The 15,628-nt window shown below is 49.2% G+C and overlaps 1 protein-coding gene across 1 annotated transcript; it reads right to left on the bottom strand.

Annotated features, from left to right (window-relative positions):
- Positions 1-10,566: 10,566 nt before the first annotated feature.
- On the bottom strand, positions 10,567-13,283 carry LOC144120046 (uncharacterized). Its single transcript, XM_077652518.1, has 2 exons — positions 12,789-13,283; positions 10,567-11,104 (listed from the first exon to the last, which is right to left on the bottom strand). Exons 1-2 carry the CDS (start codon positions 12,821-12,823, stop codon positions 10,567-10,569), a joined length of 573 nt encoding a protein of 190 aa, XP_077508644.1. The 5' UTR covers positions 12,824-13,283.
- Between the last annotated feature and the right edge of the window lie 2,345 nt (positions 13,284-15,628).

Raw genomic sequence — 15,628 nt, 5'->3', positions numbered from 1 at the left:
TGGAATTGTTGATAGATACGGGGTCAAAGGTGACATTGCTTAAGGACAGCAGTTTTAACACGCTTCGAAGGAAGGGGGACCGCGAGGTGTTGGAAGCGTCTGGTGGTATGGCAACCAAATTTGTAGGCATAACGGGGGATCCTCTTGGCATAAGTGGACTCTACCGGTTACACTTCTCTCTCGGCGGAATTGCATTGGAGCACCCCTGCTACGTATGCCCGGACACGGTGTCTCTGCCAAACGGAGTGTCAGGTATATTAGGGCAGGATTTTTTGAGAAAAGGGAAGGTAGTAGTCTCATTCTCTGAGGAAGAGGTTAATGCGGGCGGCTCAAAAGTTCCGTTTTTGAACAGGAGAGGGGCTGAGATTCGCATTACCGATATTGACACCCGTCAAACAGTGGGATCATTGGAGAAGGTATATTCGCGGGTTGCCGTCCGGCTGGTCGAGGAGGCGGTCGTCCTTCCTTGGTCGGAGCACATTTTGTACGCGTGTGTGCCTTCAGATGTAGAGAGCGGCGCCGTGGGAGTGCTTGAGCCGGTCGACTCTCTCAGCAATGGCCTGAAGGCAGCCGCGTGCCTCGTGACAGTTAATGACGCCCACAGAGTGCCCCTACGGGTGGTTAACTGTAGCCAGCAGCCACTGAGCCTTCCCAAGAACAAAACATTGGCTTTCTTCACCTCTGCGATAGAGCAACGTGAGCCCACCGATACGGTACTCGCAACTGCAGAGCATGCTAGTCCTTCGGCTGCTCCAAAGGTGTCGTTCGATCTTTCTCACGTAAAATCCAGGGAGAGGGAGGCTCTAGCTGGTTTGCTGAACGACTACTCGGAGGTATTCGCCGCGTCCAACCTGGATTTGGGCTGCTGTGGCGTTATAAAGCACAGGATAGAAACCGGCACTTCATCGCCCGTTTACCAGCGTGCGTACAGGATTCCTTACTCCCAACGTGAGGAGATGGAGCGGCAGGTGCAGGACCTGATTGATCGCGGCATTGTCGAACACTCAAAGTCACCCTGGGGAGCACCAGCACTATTGGTGGAAAAGCCAGATGGCTCGTATCGATTGGTAGTGGACTACCGCAAACTAAATGCCGTAACTCGCATCGATCCATACCCCATCCCCAATATACAGGAGACGCTTTCTCAGCTGGGCTCTGCCAGGTACTTCACGGTAGTGGACATGGCGGCGGGATTCTGGCAGATAGCAATGGATCCGGCAGATGCCGAGAAAACGGCATTCAACACGCCCTCAGGGCACTATGAATGGAAAAGAATGCCGATGGGTCTGGCCAACAGCCCTGCTGTCTGGCAGAGAACCGCTGATGTTATCCTGGCAGGTCTTCTGGGGAGGCTGTGCTTCGTGTATATGGATGACATTATCATATACAGTGGCAGTTTTGATAACCATTTGCGCGATATTGAGCAGGTTTTGGTGCGACTAAGAGCAGCGGGTCTCAAACTGAAGCCCTCTAAGTGCCAATTCCTCAAAAACGAGGTGAAATACCTCGGGCACGTTGTTTCAGCTGACGGCGTGCGACCGGACCCTGAGAAACTAAGGTGTGTCTCGGATTTTCCATCCCCGACTAGCGTCCGCCAGGTCCGGCAGTTTCTCGGCCTGATCGGTTACTACCGAAGGCACATAGAGGAGTTCGCCAAGCTCGCTAAGCCGCTCACCGCCTTAACAGCCAAAAATGTCGCCTTTCGTTGGGACGAAAACGCGGAGAATGCTTTTGGGGCCCTGAAAAGGAAGCTAATGAGTGCACCGCTGTTACGCCACCCGGATTTTAGTTTGCCCTTCGTTATGGCCACAGATGCGTCAAAGTTCGCAGTTGGTGCCGTGCTATCTCAGGTTATCGAGGGCAAAGAACATCCCGTTGCTTTTGCTAGCCGACAGTTGAGCCCCACAGAGCAAAAGTACGGAGCTACGGAAAGGGAGTGCCTCGCCGTTGTCTGGGCAGTAAAGCACTTCAGATGCTACCTTTACGGCCGCAAATTCAAGCTAGTCACAGACTGCCATCCTCTGAAATGGGTGATGAGTGTCAGGGACCCTAGCTCGCGACTCGCTAGATGGAATCTACACCTGCAGGAATACTGCTTTGAAGTTGAGCACAAGTCAGGAAAGACACATCTGAATGCTGATGCACTCAGCCGCACAGCTGCCGTGGCAGCTATAGAAGAGTTTGTCCCCGTAGTCGACCCCGCCGAATTACGCACAGAGCAGTGCAAAGATCCTGACCTGAAGCGAATAATCGAAAGCTTAGAGGGCGCACCGTCTCATCCCGAACAGCTAGGTTATTTCATTGACAAAGACGGCACCCTGTGTCGGCGCACGAGGCCAACCAGGAAAGGGAGACCAGAGAAAACCGCTTGGGAGAGAGTCGTCATACCTCGGTCGTGGACAGAAAGGGTTCTTCGCGCGTTTCACGATGCGCCATGCGCCGGTCATTTTGGCGTAGCGAAGACACGCAGGCGTGTGGAGCGTTTGTACTTTTGGAGTGGCATGCGACAGGATGTTAGAGACTACTGTGCGAAGTGTCATTCCTGTCTCGAAAGAAAAACACCCAAGGGACGAAGACCAGCTCCAATTCAGCCGTTCCCTGAGGTTTCGGCTCCCTTCGAGCGGACAGGTATGGACATAATGGGCCCATTGCCCACGACCACTTCCGGAAACAAGTACATTTTAGTATTTGTCGACCACCTTTCAAAATACGCGGAAGCGGTAGCACTCCCAGATCAGAAGGCAGACACGGTTGCAAGAGCATTTGTCGAACAGATCGTGCTCCGACATGGACCCCCGAGGCAACTCTTGACAGATCGGGGAACGAACTTCGTGTCGCAGCTAATGAGGAGAGTTTGCGAGCTGCTTAAGATCGCTAAGAAGCAGACAACACCGTACCATCCGGCTTGCAACGGCGCGGTGGAGAGACTGAACCAAACCGTGGCCGGGTTCCTGTCGCATTTTGTTTCGCGCGACCAGCGGGACTGGGACTTGTGGCTCCCGTATGCAATGTTTGCCTACAATTCCGCAGCACACGAGAGCACGGGCGAATCGCCATTCTTTCTTCTCTACGGCCGAGACCCGGACCAGCCTAGTGAAGTGCCAGAGGGCCCCCGTCGTGTCCCATACGCTTCACTGGACGACTATAAGGTTGAGCTAGAATCGCGCTTGCAAGTGGCGAGGGACATCGCAAAGGAGTCCTTAAAGAAAGCGGCGAAGCGCAGGAAGGAGGTGCACAATCGCAGTGCTAGAGACGCGCCGTTTGATGTGGGGGACAGCGTGTACATTGAAAACTGCCAAAGGCAGATTGGGCTAGCTCGTAAGTTCCAGACGAAGTGGAGAGGACCGTGCGAGGTTGTCGAGAAGCTTTCTCCGGTAAACTTCAGAGTCCGAGACGTGAACCGGCGTTTGATAAGGATACACGCAAATCGCCTCAAGTCGGCACCGGTTCAGTATTCACGAAATGAGGAAAGGGAAAGCGCGGATTTTGATGGGGACAGAAGTGAAGCGGAGCGCGCAGATAGTTCGCAAGAAACGCCCTCTCCTGCATTTGTTCGGCAGGCGCCCGAGGTGACGGCCGGAATGCCACCGGATTTACTTCATGCATTGCTAGAAGAAGAAGCGCGCGAGGTTGCCGCGCAGATAACGCCAGGAGAGGCTCCTGCCACGAGCCCTCGCGAGTCCCAAAGCAGACAAAGGGGCACAGACTTACTTAGTATGACTCATGAAGGCCGATATCCGCTGCGAAATCGGAAACCTAAGTCGGACTAATGGCGTAAACAGAGCGGAGTTGTGAACTGGTTAGAATTGTGTAATGCCGCAGCTCATAACATTGCTATGTGCTTATGTGTTAAGTTATCGGAGTTGGTAGTTAAACCTTTCTGTCATTAAGTAACACCTGCACAGGAGAGCATGCGGAGCGCATGCAGAACCTGCCCTACTTCCTTTCGTTATCTATATTTTTGTCTGTGCCGTGATCGTGCTAGAAGTGGGAGCTCCTTTGTAACTGTGGTAAATTTATTTCGTCCAGTTTGGACTAGAAAGGAGAGGCTTGGGTGCTGAGTTTCATGTTTATCTGTAAAAGATCAGTGCTGCCCCTGGAGACGCCAGTATTGACAGCGGAGGCATATGGTGTTGAGTGCAGCGAAAAGTGTTTTGTCGGACGCACTGTGCGAGGCGATTCAGAAAGACAAGGGGAGCTGCGTGGACTCAAATGTTCGGAGAACATTCTTCTGGAGGGTGAGCGAGTGTGACATTCCGTGTGTGCTACGAGGATCCACGTTCGACGGCGCGGCGTAGACGGAGACCCGTGACAGCGGCATCATCAATTACCCAGCCATGCTCTTTGAGTGACGACCAGAAAAACCGGACCCGCCGCCGCCCCGGGGAAACAGCCTTTATCCTCCCCAATTTCCGGTTACATTCCAGGACAAGGGAGCTGTCAGCGGGCCAGAGCGCGCCGTACCACAGCCGACGCTATGCGACGACATTCTTTCCCTCCCCCCCCCCCCTTTGTCGTGGGCTATCGCCGGGAAGGCACCCACAGCTTCCCAGAAGGGCCGGGACGGACACCTGTCATGGCGGACAGGCAGTACTCGCCAAGAATGTGGAAAGACAGGCGCTAGTGAATTAGCTCCGAAGAGAGAGCCTGTGTATACTCTCACTTGAGAAAGAGTGGTGGCGTTTTTGTTGTTTATTTAGTTTGTATTGTTAACAGACTCTGGGTTCGAGGCTAAGCCCAACCCAAAGGGGTGGTCCCCATCTCGCATGTTATTTTGGATTGGAGAATTGATGCTTTGGGCGGGCCACTGGAAATGACCGCCCTTAGTCCTTTGTTAATCAAGTGCTTAAAAGCACATGTAAACGGATGCAGTCCAGTCTGAGCTAGGGCTCCATGCTTAGCATGTAATGTGATGCTACTTAGGCACTAACCTGCCCGGTCGATGAGTAAAGTAGTGCAAAGTTTGTTCTGTTGTAAAATTATGCTCTGCTGTCATCATCTACAAGCTCGCCTCCTGTTCATCTTCCAAGCCGAACGACACTAGAGGAAGGGTTTGTGATCCATCCTCGAAGAAACGGACGACTAATGAAATTCTACTGCATCCACGCCCAGGACGACATCGTTAGTGAAGAGGGCCTTCAGCGCCGAAGCCCGACGGCGTGCAGCTTCTGCCAGCAACCGCTCGAGCCCAACTCCGGAGCCACTCCATCGCCCCCATGAAGTCGTCGGCACGTAAGCTCGGACGCCCCAGCCTCTGATGTATAACCTTAACCATGTGTAATTATTGAATATACCTGTTTGTTTAAACTGAGCCATACGGTGTCTCTTTGCCTCTCCGTCCCGTGTGGACCTGCGCATTATGGGGGTCATCACAACTACAAGGTAAAACTGCACATGACCAGTAGAATGTTTCCACATGAAGGCGGTTTAATGACAAGGCTCCGCCTGTCTTGACAAAGCAAGTCCGTGCTGCTTTATGTGTGCTATGTTCATCTGATAAGACCTACTTTGCAGAGTGTTGTCAAGCGGTGTAATGACATGTAGCAATGTTAAGAGAAATTGATGTACCAACGGCTTTGCGTACCACCAAGAAGGGATGTGCAGTCTTGGGCAAATATCTTCATGGGATCTTGTTTCCCATATGCAAACACGTACTACAACGCTGCATTTATTCGTCCGTAGAGTGACCGTCAAAACACTCAACATAATATGCGAAGTGATTCATTTTACTCACGGAAGTAGAAATGAAACACTGACACAAATTTATAGCTTATGAGAAATACAACGTGGAACCTGTTCACCGATGTATTCCTGATGCACGAGCTCTAACAAGCTTAGACATTTTTTGCAAATCCTGGCTCTTATTTTCATTCTTAGTCTTTAGCTGTCGGCAGAATTGATGCCTGCGCAGACAGACATAGCAGTTCAACAACTTGGCCAAAATATTGCCTTTGCGAAGATTACAGGGGAAAGGAAATTCAGGATGTACCAGCACATTATCTGTAGTCTTACCATATGCATCCCTCTGGTCTGCATACTTCTCAAACTCTTGCACAGTATGTTTGAAAAGCTGGAAAAGGTGTGCATTTGGATGTGTTAGCCTCCCTCTCGTCTTCAAGTTAGCAAGGTCAGCTTCAGCTACTTTTGAGATGCCTTTGTGTCCTTTAATTGCTTCTTTGCAAACAATGCACTGTGTTTGATTGACTAGCTTCCTTGTTACGAATCCAGTAACATAATACATAATGCAGTCATTAACAGTTGCATTGCAGTAATCGTGCTCAAATACTTTGTAACAGCGCTGGCATCGTTAGTGGCACTGATGAAGAAGATCTCGCTCGCGCCACACAGACCGCTTTCGGCAAAGGGCCTGGCCAGCAACGCCGACAGCCCGCTCCACAGGCTCACCAGTCGTGGCTATCCGGGACCTCAAATAGCAAACTTGAGAGAGATCGGGGTGTAGTTTGAGGCAGCTGGTGGAGAAGGTTGGCAAGAGACCGACGCGTGCTTGCGTGGCACTTGCCGAACCATGGGCGGTGCACATACGATGGCGGCGATAGTGGAGAGACAGGTGTGGTGAGGGTCGACGACGGAGGAGCGGGCGGAGGGAAAGCCGAAGCAGCTATGAGGGGTGATTCGGCCAGTGGTCATGAGTTGTGTGGCGGCGGTGTTTCTGAGTCCGGAGCAGGAGTGCAGAGAGTCGGCGGGAGCTCCAAGCCAAAATATGCCGTCAGGCCCTTCTTGAAATCACCGTAATGTCGGGGCCAATAGGCGGCAACCGCAGCTTCCTTTGCTATCACACCATCCAGCTTATGTCTCAGTTCTTCCACCTTTTTCGGCCGTTGTACAGCTGAACTCTTGCATATACCTGTAAAGTCAGCCAAAGTCACAAAAGCAGACTGGCCACTTTCAGCAGCTGTGCAGTTCCCAAACTGTGGTGGCCTCAAGAAAGATTGCAGTGAAAGCATTCGGCAAAGCGGCAAAAATGTTGCAAATGTCGGGTGTTTATTTTGGCCTCCTGCTTTCCTTAATATTCCAAAAAAGCATTCCAAAGGGTCTTGATTCATCTTAGCTGTGAGAATATATATGAACTCGCATTCCGGCAGGAGGTAAGCGGACAGCCCTTTAACTGACTTTAATGTCGCTAGCAATGCCTCTGCAGTTGACTGGGTCAGGAGATAGTGTGGGAATGTCTCCAATGGGAAATTCTTGTTCCCACTTGTCGAGCCACCAGGAGGAACTCTCAATTACTACAAAGTCCTTGTATCCGATAGTGCAGCCTTCTGCTATGAAGTGGCGGTTGAGGGCATCAAATATGTCATTAAGAAAAAGCGTAAACTCGACAGTTGGCTCTGCATTATAATGTCGAGGTGCACCTCTGCGTGAATAAAACTGTATAAGTCAACCATACTTGTGTACCTCCTTATTGTGGACACACAGGAAAGCGGTAATATGCTACTACTTCGCGAGAAAGAATATTTAGCAGGGCTTCGTATATTGAGGGGCAGGCACAGTAGGAGCCAGTCGTGTGCATATCTTCTGTTTTCTTTGGTTGTGCATTTGGCAGCAGAAATACATCCCCTCAAAAGAAGTAGCTGTGCTGGTGGCACATCAAGAGCTTGCAACCTTTGTGTGACGTCTTCTTCTTGTAGCTTCACCATTTCCTTCTTGCCTCCCTCAAGCTGGTTTGTCAGAAGCTTATTACGCTTCACAAGTCTTGCTCGTGAGCGTTGCAGCTCAACTCTCGTAAGGCGCAACTCTCTCAGCAAAGCAAGCATGCAGGCGCCTGCGGGACGAGGGCAGGGCACTAGTTTACTGTGCCGTCTCTCGTTGCGCCAAGTTACTAGAATGCTGCCGGTTCCTTTCCGCAGAGCTCTGACTGCACGCTGTTCTCTCAACTAGCTTCACTTCCACTGCGACTGCGCCTGACCTCAGAGCTTAGATTGCTTAAACAGTGCTATTCAGGCGACTGCATCGTGTGGGCTAGCCACTGGTTAATCCCCGTGGCTTCTTGACTACATTGAACTAACTGAAAAGAAAATGCGACGAATAAGGCACGTCGCTTGATAAAAGGCAGCTTTGTTTAGACTTAGTCAAAGGCTGCCATGGGAACAAATGCTGTTCAAGATTCCCCGCAATAAGGCTAAAAGAACGTACCTACACACTGACAAGGGTAGGAGAGCCGAGACAGCAGTGCGACATGGTAACTAGCGCTGAAAAACACAAGGGGCAACGACAAGCTACCAACAGGACACACATTGTCCCTTGTGTCGTTAGCACTAGTTACCATGTCACAGCCCGTTTATCAAAAGCACCAACTAGCCTGACCTTCTTTAGAGAGAGCACTCTGTCTCATCTCTACTTCCCTCATCTCTACTTGCTATCAGTCTGTGTTGTTGTGCAAGATTCCCCAGTTTGCTAATACTAAGGCAATGTAACTGTAAGTGATCGGGCTGTGTGCTTCATTTCTCTTGGTATTGGCTCTGACGAGCAGCCTCTTGTTTACAGGCAGTCGTACCTGCTGCCGTAAAAGGCACAGGCATTGCTGCAAAGTGATGATCACAGCCTCCTATCAGCTTAGAGATTCACACAGGCAAAAAATACCTCTATCATTATCACGATTAATTGGGCACATGACTCTATCATGCCTTACAGCATGCAGTCACGCCTTGGCCATCGCCACATTGAGCATTTAGGCTCACATGTCTTATCGCCTGTGGTGATTGTCAGTGCTATGCTTTTCATTTCAGGGCACATACTCCGTAGTCCTGATGGCTGTCGTCGACAGCCACTGCAAGTACATACTTGTAGATGTGGGTGCGGAAGGTCGGCACAGCGATGGCGGAACTTTCAAGAACAGTGCTTTTGGATATGACCTCATTGAAGGACGCCTCCCCATTCCACAACTTGAAAAACTTCCTGGGACGGCAACGACTGCGCCTTACGCATTTGTGGGCGATGAAGCTTTTCAGCTTTGAACAGACTTTTTGCGCCCTTACCCATCAAGGCAGCTGGATGACGAGAAGAGGGTGTTCAATTACAGACTAAGTAGAGCACGGTAAGATGTGGTATTATTTCATTAAGCTTGGTAAATTGTCATTGAAAGAAAGTGGTAGAAAACATACCTCAGTCGAAAGATATTATCCAGAGTTCAGATGAATGAAAGCCTTTGAAACAAACGTCATACTGACGGGACAAAAGCATCAGCTTGAACAAATGGAAAGTTCAAAGCAAGCAAGTTGGTACAAATGAACAAAATTCCGTTGTATCATAATTTTAGTGTTTCTGTTAACATATCTGTATCCCCTCTGCATGTGTTTGTTAATGAATAGATGCATTGGACATAGTGCAGCCTTTCTTTGGAGATTGTTATGGTTTTAAATGCATTCATTTTTTTTCAGACGGTGTGCCGAGAATGCCTTTGGCATCACCGCAGCCAGGTGGCGTATACTTCTGCGCACTATCCCCCTGCACCCCGAGAACGTTGACTACATTGTAAAGGCTGCCTGTGTCCTCCACAACTTCCTGGCAGTTCGAAACCCTCAGTCTCAGACCTTTGCAGACAGAGAGGACATGTTGGGGAATGTTGTGGAAGTACGCTGGCGGCAAGGCATCCAGAGGGTGTTGGGGGTTAACTCCGAGCCTCGGTACTTCCCACTGGCTGCGACGCATGCACGCAATCACCACAATGATGCTGCTGCGACCAGGGACCAGTTCGCTGCAAACTTTTGCAGCACTCTTGGTGAAGTTTCGTGGCAGTGGCAGCAACCAGGGATCTCACAGGAGGCAGCCCTGAGGGGGCTGCAAAGGCAGCAGCGTCGTGCTTGCCACTGAAGGTAAATTACTGTAGTGTTTAAGAGTGCATAAGAACTTCTAGTTCATGAAGTTTTGATCGCGGATGATGACGTTTGCTGCCCTAACCTCTACCTTATACCAGCAGGCCTTGCTGTGTGGGAACGAACATTTAGCAGCACTATTCCAACATGAAATGGAGAGTATCCGGCACATATCAGCATTGCCTCAATTTTGTGTGGAGGACAAGATGGAGAGAGTGATGGCTAGCATAAAACAAGGTTTTTGTTATGAAAAGTAATTTTTTGTGTTTGTGTCTATATTCTGTTACAAAAACAACGAAGGAACTGGAATTTCATCTTGTGCTTACTTTACAGCACAGCTTACATTAACCAATTCAGGATATCAGTAAGCTCCTCAGCCCGGAATGCATGCATCTTAACATATCCGTCACACATGCAGTCATTTTGTGTCACCGTGGAGTCCCTGCAAGATTTTGTCGGAATTGCACAACAGATTCTTGCCTGTTTGCTTATAGTGTACTTATGGCATTCAGAGCACTGCCTCTGTACTGCAGGTTACAAATTGGCTTTCCTCAGGGGCACAGGAGTTGCCTACACTTTTCAGCATTGTAGTGTGTGTCAGGCACGTAACCGAGCAGATATCCGTGGCGAAAATTTCTTGCCCACTATGCTACATTTTGGCATGTGACACAGCTTCTGTGCCACATTTCAACCACAATTTACAACTGAAAGAAGGACGCTAGGCAATGCAGCTTCATTCAAAAGTTTGGAACACTTCCAGCAGCTTTATTTGTAGCTGTGTGTGCCGTTCTGCTGGAACACGTCTCATTTTTTTTGCTAGCGTGAGTGCGAAGAGCTCACATTCGTCCTCTGGCTCACGGGTGTTGAGCGTGTCGCAAGCACTCAAAGCTTGCGTAAGTCTTTCAACATGCCCCACTAGTTCCTCATCTTGTGCGGTACGCTTCCGCTTGTTTCGTTTTCCAGGTGCAGACTGAGCTGATGGTGGCGCGGAGGCCTGTGACTGCGCGCACAAGTCTACGAATGCCTGTGGAGACTGGACCGACTGGCTTGATGCAGAAGAGTCCAGCGATGCCTGCAGCCGGTCCATCACAGGCACCACATCGACGTCTGCCACAGGCACCACACCATTCAGTGACGCCTGGGATTCCGAATCCAGCCGCCACTCCTCCAGCTCAAAAACGCTCTCCGCCACCGTCTGCTGTGCTGGGGAACTGTCTTGCTGCGCCGACATGGTGGCTGCCTGCGCTTCTCTGTTGTAGTTGCCTGAGGTCCTGTATATAAAAGTTAACATTTATATGCATCATAAATGTGTGTGTTGCAAGTCACTGTTTAAAAGAAGGTTTTCATATACGCATAAAAAGGCTTATAACTTCCACCCATCATATTTAGGTCATATTGTGCTCTTTGCAGAACAGACTGACTCTATGGTCTTCGAGTTCCTCATACTCTCACTTAATGTGTCTTGCATAATGATTTTCTTGTGCATATTGCCTTGTGTATTATTAATGTCAATTCCCGTAACACTATAATGGTTACAAAATACAAATGATAGCTCCCGATTAATTTCAGCCATCTGTCATTCTACATCCATGACCTAGAATCTGAGTAGGTGGCAATTCTTGTAAAGAGAATTGCATAGTTTATACCTGGTTCGTACAGATCTATAAAATTTTAGAGGCCAGGTTAAGCAATAATTCATAAATGGCACAGAGAGCAAGAGACGTATTTGCTGACTAAAGTTTTAATTCAGACAGGCCAAAGCAAGATACGTATGTGCAGCCGCATCATTGTTCAAGCGGGCTTCTCAAAATACACCTACGCCTGCAGCATGCAGGAGTGAGTTGAGCAATGCAACACATTATCAGCCACTGGCTCCTCGGAAGGTTGTGATGTACCGACTTTGAAAGCTGCCCTCACACTTTTTGTGCAGTTTGTGGCCTAAGCAATGATCTTCCCCGTTTCTCACTAGTACCTCATGATGCTACACATAAAAGTTGCCAAGATAAGAGAGGTGCAGGAATATTTGTGAACAAGATAACAAAAATAAAAGGATGGGTACAAGAGTAGTGAAAGAAGCATCACCGGTGGACAGTAAGCAAACATTTACACATTTCGAGCACTTTCACAGTTTCATTGCATGGAAACCACACAACCACTCGTCTTAAAAACCTGTTTCTCAGTGATAGATTCGCAACACAACTGCATGTACAGCATCAAAAGAAGCATAGTCTTTTGGAATTTATTCCTCATGGGTAGTAAGGAAACAGGCACTCATGGGAAGAATGTAAATAACAGTAACAGAACTGCACCTGTAATGTGAGTGCCCTTAAAGGCTAGGATATAAGACAACAATGCCAAATGCTTCCATGAAAAAAAGGCAATTAAACAACACATAACGTAGAGCAGATTATATTTGGTCCGCCTGTCTCTTCCCATACGATTGCTCCCGAAGTGCCGAGCAAATGAAAGCATATCAACTGCGAGTGCGTCTGAGGTGCACGATTTTCGTACGCCTAAAATTAACTCACTGTCGTGGACCGGCGACTAAGCCGTCTGCTTGCCGAGCACGAGATCGGCTCAATTCTCAGCCGCCGCAGCAGTAGGCACACTTGCAGTACACTTCACGTCGCAGTTGTAACCTGGAGTGATCGACAATGGCAAGCTCACGGCGGCTTTGCCGCACATAACATGCGTGAAGCATTTCCTTGCAACACATCTTGCACAAAATGCAAAAAAATTCAGGCATTATTAGTAGACGCAGTTGAAGTGGTAATACGATCACGTTAGCGTCGGATGTAATCGCATTTTGGACAAATGCTTTGCAATCGTGTCTAGTCAAACAGCGCCTGTTTCACGCACGCACCGATCGCTGCCACGGCAAAACCACGTGCAGCACTTCATGAGTTCCGTTTTCCAAAAATTTCGTTATGGCAACAAAAATATCGGTGTACTTACGGCCTGGTGGTCATGGTGTCCCGTAGAAACATCATTTGCTCATAATAGGCCCAACCGATGTCGCTGGCCTCCGTGTCCTCGGCGCCGGCGCCGCTCTTTTTGGCCTGCTGGTCCGCCGTGAAAATCCGGCGGAACTTATCGCGGAGAGATTTCCACCGCTTCTGAACGTGGTGAACGTTCTCTGCGTGATTGAAACATGAGGAATCTTAAGAACATTACAATCATGAAGTGCTCGTCATGAGCAATGTGCCTGCTTACCTTCAAATGGTGTTCCCGGCATTATTTCCGCCGCCACCTCCTTCCAGGACGCTGCCGTAACGAGCTTATTTTTGTGGTGTTTGTGGCTGGCAAGCCACAGCGAGCGGCGCCTCTCAACAGCAGCGATTAATTTTTCATTGCTTATTAGGTACGACATGTTTGCGCAGGGGGCTGTCGCAGCTCGTTGACAAAAAAAAAATCAGTCGGCGCGCCACGGAGGCTCATTCCGGATATTGCGGGAACTGTGCCCTCTCATTGGCCACAAACCAGCGAACCACTTCCGGCGCGTGCGCCAGCGCGTCGCCAGGGCCGAAAATATCTGACATAAACAGATATCTAGCAACGCGCGCGCCTGCGCGCGCGTCTCGCTTTGTGCATGCGCAGACAGGATCCAGCGTACGCCCGTGCGCGTAGGCGCTCCGCCGGTACGCGTAGGATGTGTCCATCGAGGTGGGGCTTTAGATCCTTTACTTCGTTCCTTGTCATGCAACGTGAGTGCACTGTGTTGTTATGGCCTGTGTACTGTACGAAATAAAACTGACCATTGTGAACGCGCGAGACATTTCCGTGACCACATAATTGGTGAAAGCTTCAAAAACCACGTGTTTTCGTCTTGTGTGGCAAGAAACGAATAGATAGCAAAAAACTGTCCATTTCTCCAGAGATTTTCTGGCGGCGAAAAGCGTCGAGCACGGTGCATTGAGTCTCCAATGCCACCATATCAAAATTAAAAAAAAACGCAAAGTAGAGCACAAAAATCACGAGACACGGTTACCACCGCAGAACGCCAGATATCTCATTCTTTATTGCCATTTATTTTCATATTGCTTTGAGTACGCATGGCGTCACTATTCTTTTACTCGTGATGTCACTATGCTCGTAAACCTCTCAGCGGGGAAGCGTGAGCGCGTGCACTGAAAATGCGGACAGCTCTTTTTTATGGAGGAAAAACGCTAAGGCGCCCGTGTGCTGTGCGATGTCAGCGCACGTTAAAGATCCCCAGGTGGTCTAAATTATTCCGGAGCCCTCCACTACGGCACCTCTTTCTTCCTTTCTTTTTTCACTTCCTCCTTTACCCCTTCCCTTACGGCGCGGTTCAGGTGTCCGCCGATATGCGAGACAGATACTGCGCCATTTCCTTTCCCGAAACACCAACCAACCAACTCCTTTTCAAAGACAGCTGGTTCACATGATCTTTGCCTCGCGTCACTGCACCCTAGGCCAACCAAACACAAAGAACTATTGACAGGGTGCTCTTGACGTGCAGCATTCATTTTCTCAGAAGTGAATGGACAACTTGCAGAATTGCTGGCTTAAAGGAAGGTTTCTTCCAACAACCCACGTTAGCAAACCGCGTTTTCACTTCCTGCTCTGCTGACTAACGGGGTTAGAATGAGGAGAGATGAGTCAGTCGTTCTCCACTGTATTCTGTTTCGAAAAGGTGAGGGGGGCTGCCTCCTATCCTGCGGGAACATGAAGCCCCGACGGTCGCCACCAGCTGTAAAAAAGAAGTTGTCGAAAGGTTACAATGATGTTTTCGATCGTTTCAGCGACGGTGGGGGCGCAAAGCGGGCTCTTCCTGAAGCGGCGAGCCGGTGATCACTCTGCGCGGCGCGTGCACTCGCAGTAGTTTGGAGCCTAAGATACGCGTCAAAAATGAGCATATTCTGCTATTCTACAATTTGCGAACAGTCCAAATAGCAAACATGTTGTTTCTGCCAACATGTAATGTGTTCAAAAAGCAGTGATTAAGTTCATTCTGCAGGTTGGTAACGAGTTTCAGCCTAATGACCCGTCTGTTAATCAGCAACATACTCGTTGCTGATTAACACCATGTCGTCAACACCACCACGACACCATGTCGTCAACGCATTCCTGTTCGGAGTTTTGTTCATGCTGCCAACATAGCCTATTACAGCTGCATGAAAGCAGTGCAGTGCTTGAACACTTAGCTATAGTATGGTGTATATGGTAATATTTTAAGGTGGGCGTTAGCAGCAAACACATTTTTCATCGAGCTTCAGTCCATTCTGGTCTAGATTAAACACGGCTTTCTGGCCACGACGTGACTGCTAAAGAGCGACATGAATGGCAAGAACTTCACAATGTACATATATTTCTCGGATACAAAGCGTAAAGTGGTTGTATAATTGTGAACGCTTCTTGGCAACCGTCGTCTGCTCACTCGATCACAGCGTTTTCCCCTGCCAGTCAAAAACACATTTTCAGCGCTAACTTCGACTGTACTATAAAGCTCGAATGACCCCCTGGCTGCCGCTTCAAACAACAGCTACGTTGCCTCTTCTTTTACCGCATATATGCGACCAACGTACGCTGCAGATGGACTACATATAGTCGGAAATTAGTCTGCAGTAAAGCTACGCGCACATTCAGGGCCACCGAACAGAATTCCTCCGCGAGAAAATGTAGACCACTTTTAAAACTTTTCTGTTTACCTAAACAAGCAGTCAATCAACGTCGAAATTGTAGGCTCAAGGATTTTGATGGTTCTGGCTGTTTGATGCAGTCCAACATTAAAAAGTTGATTTTGATCACTGCTGTAATATTACGCTGCGGAATGG

The sequence above is a fragment of the Amblyomma americanum genome, chromosome 2, assembly GCF_052857255.1.
Source record: "Amblyomma americanum isolate KBUSLIRL-KWMA chromosome 2, ASM5285725v1, whole genome shotgun sequence".
NCBI lineage: Eukaryota > Metazoa > Arthropoda > Arachnida > Ixodida > Ixodidae > Amblyomma > Amblyomma americanum.
The sequence above is the reverse complement of the archived record's forward strand: the minus strand, read 5'-3'. Positions and strand labels throughout refer to the sequence as shown.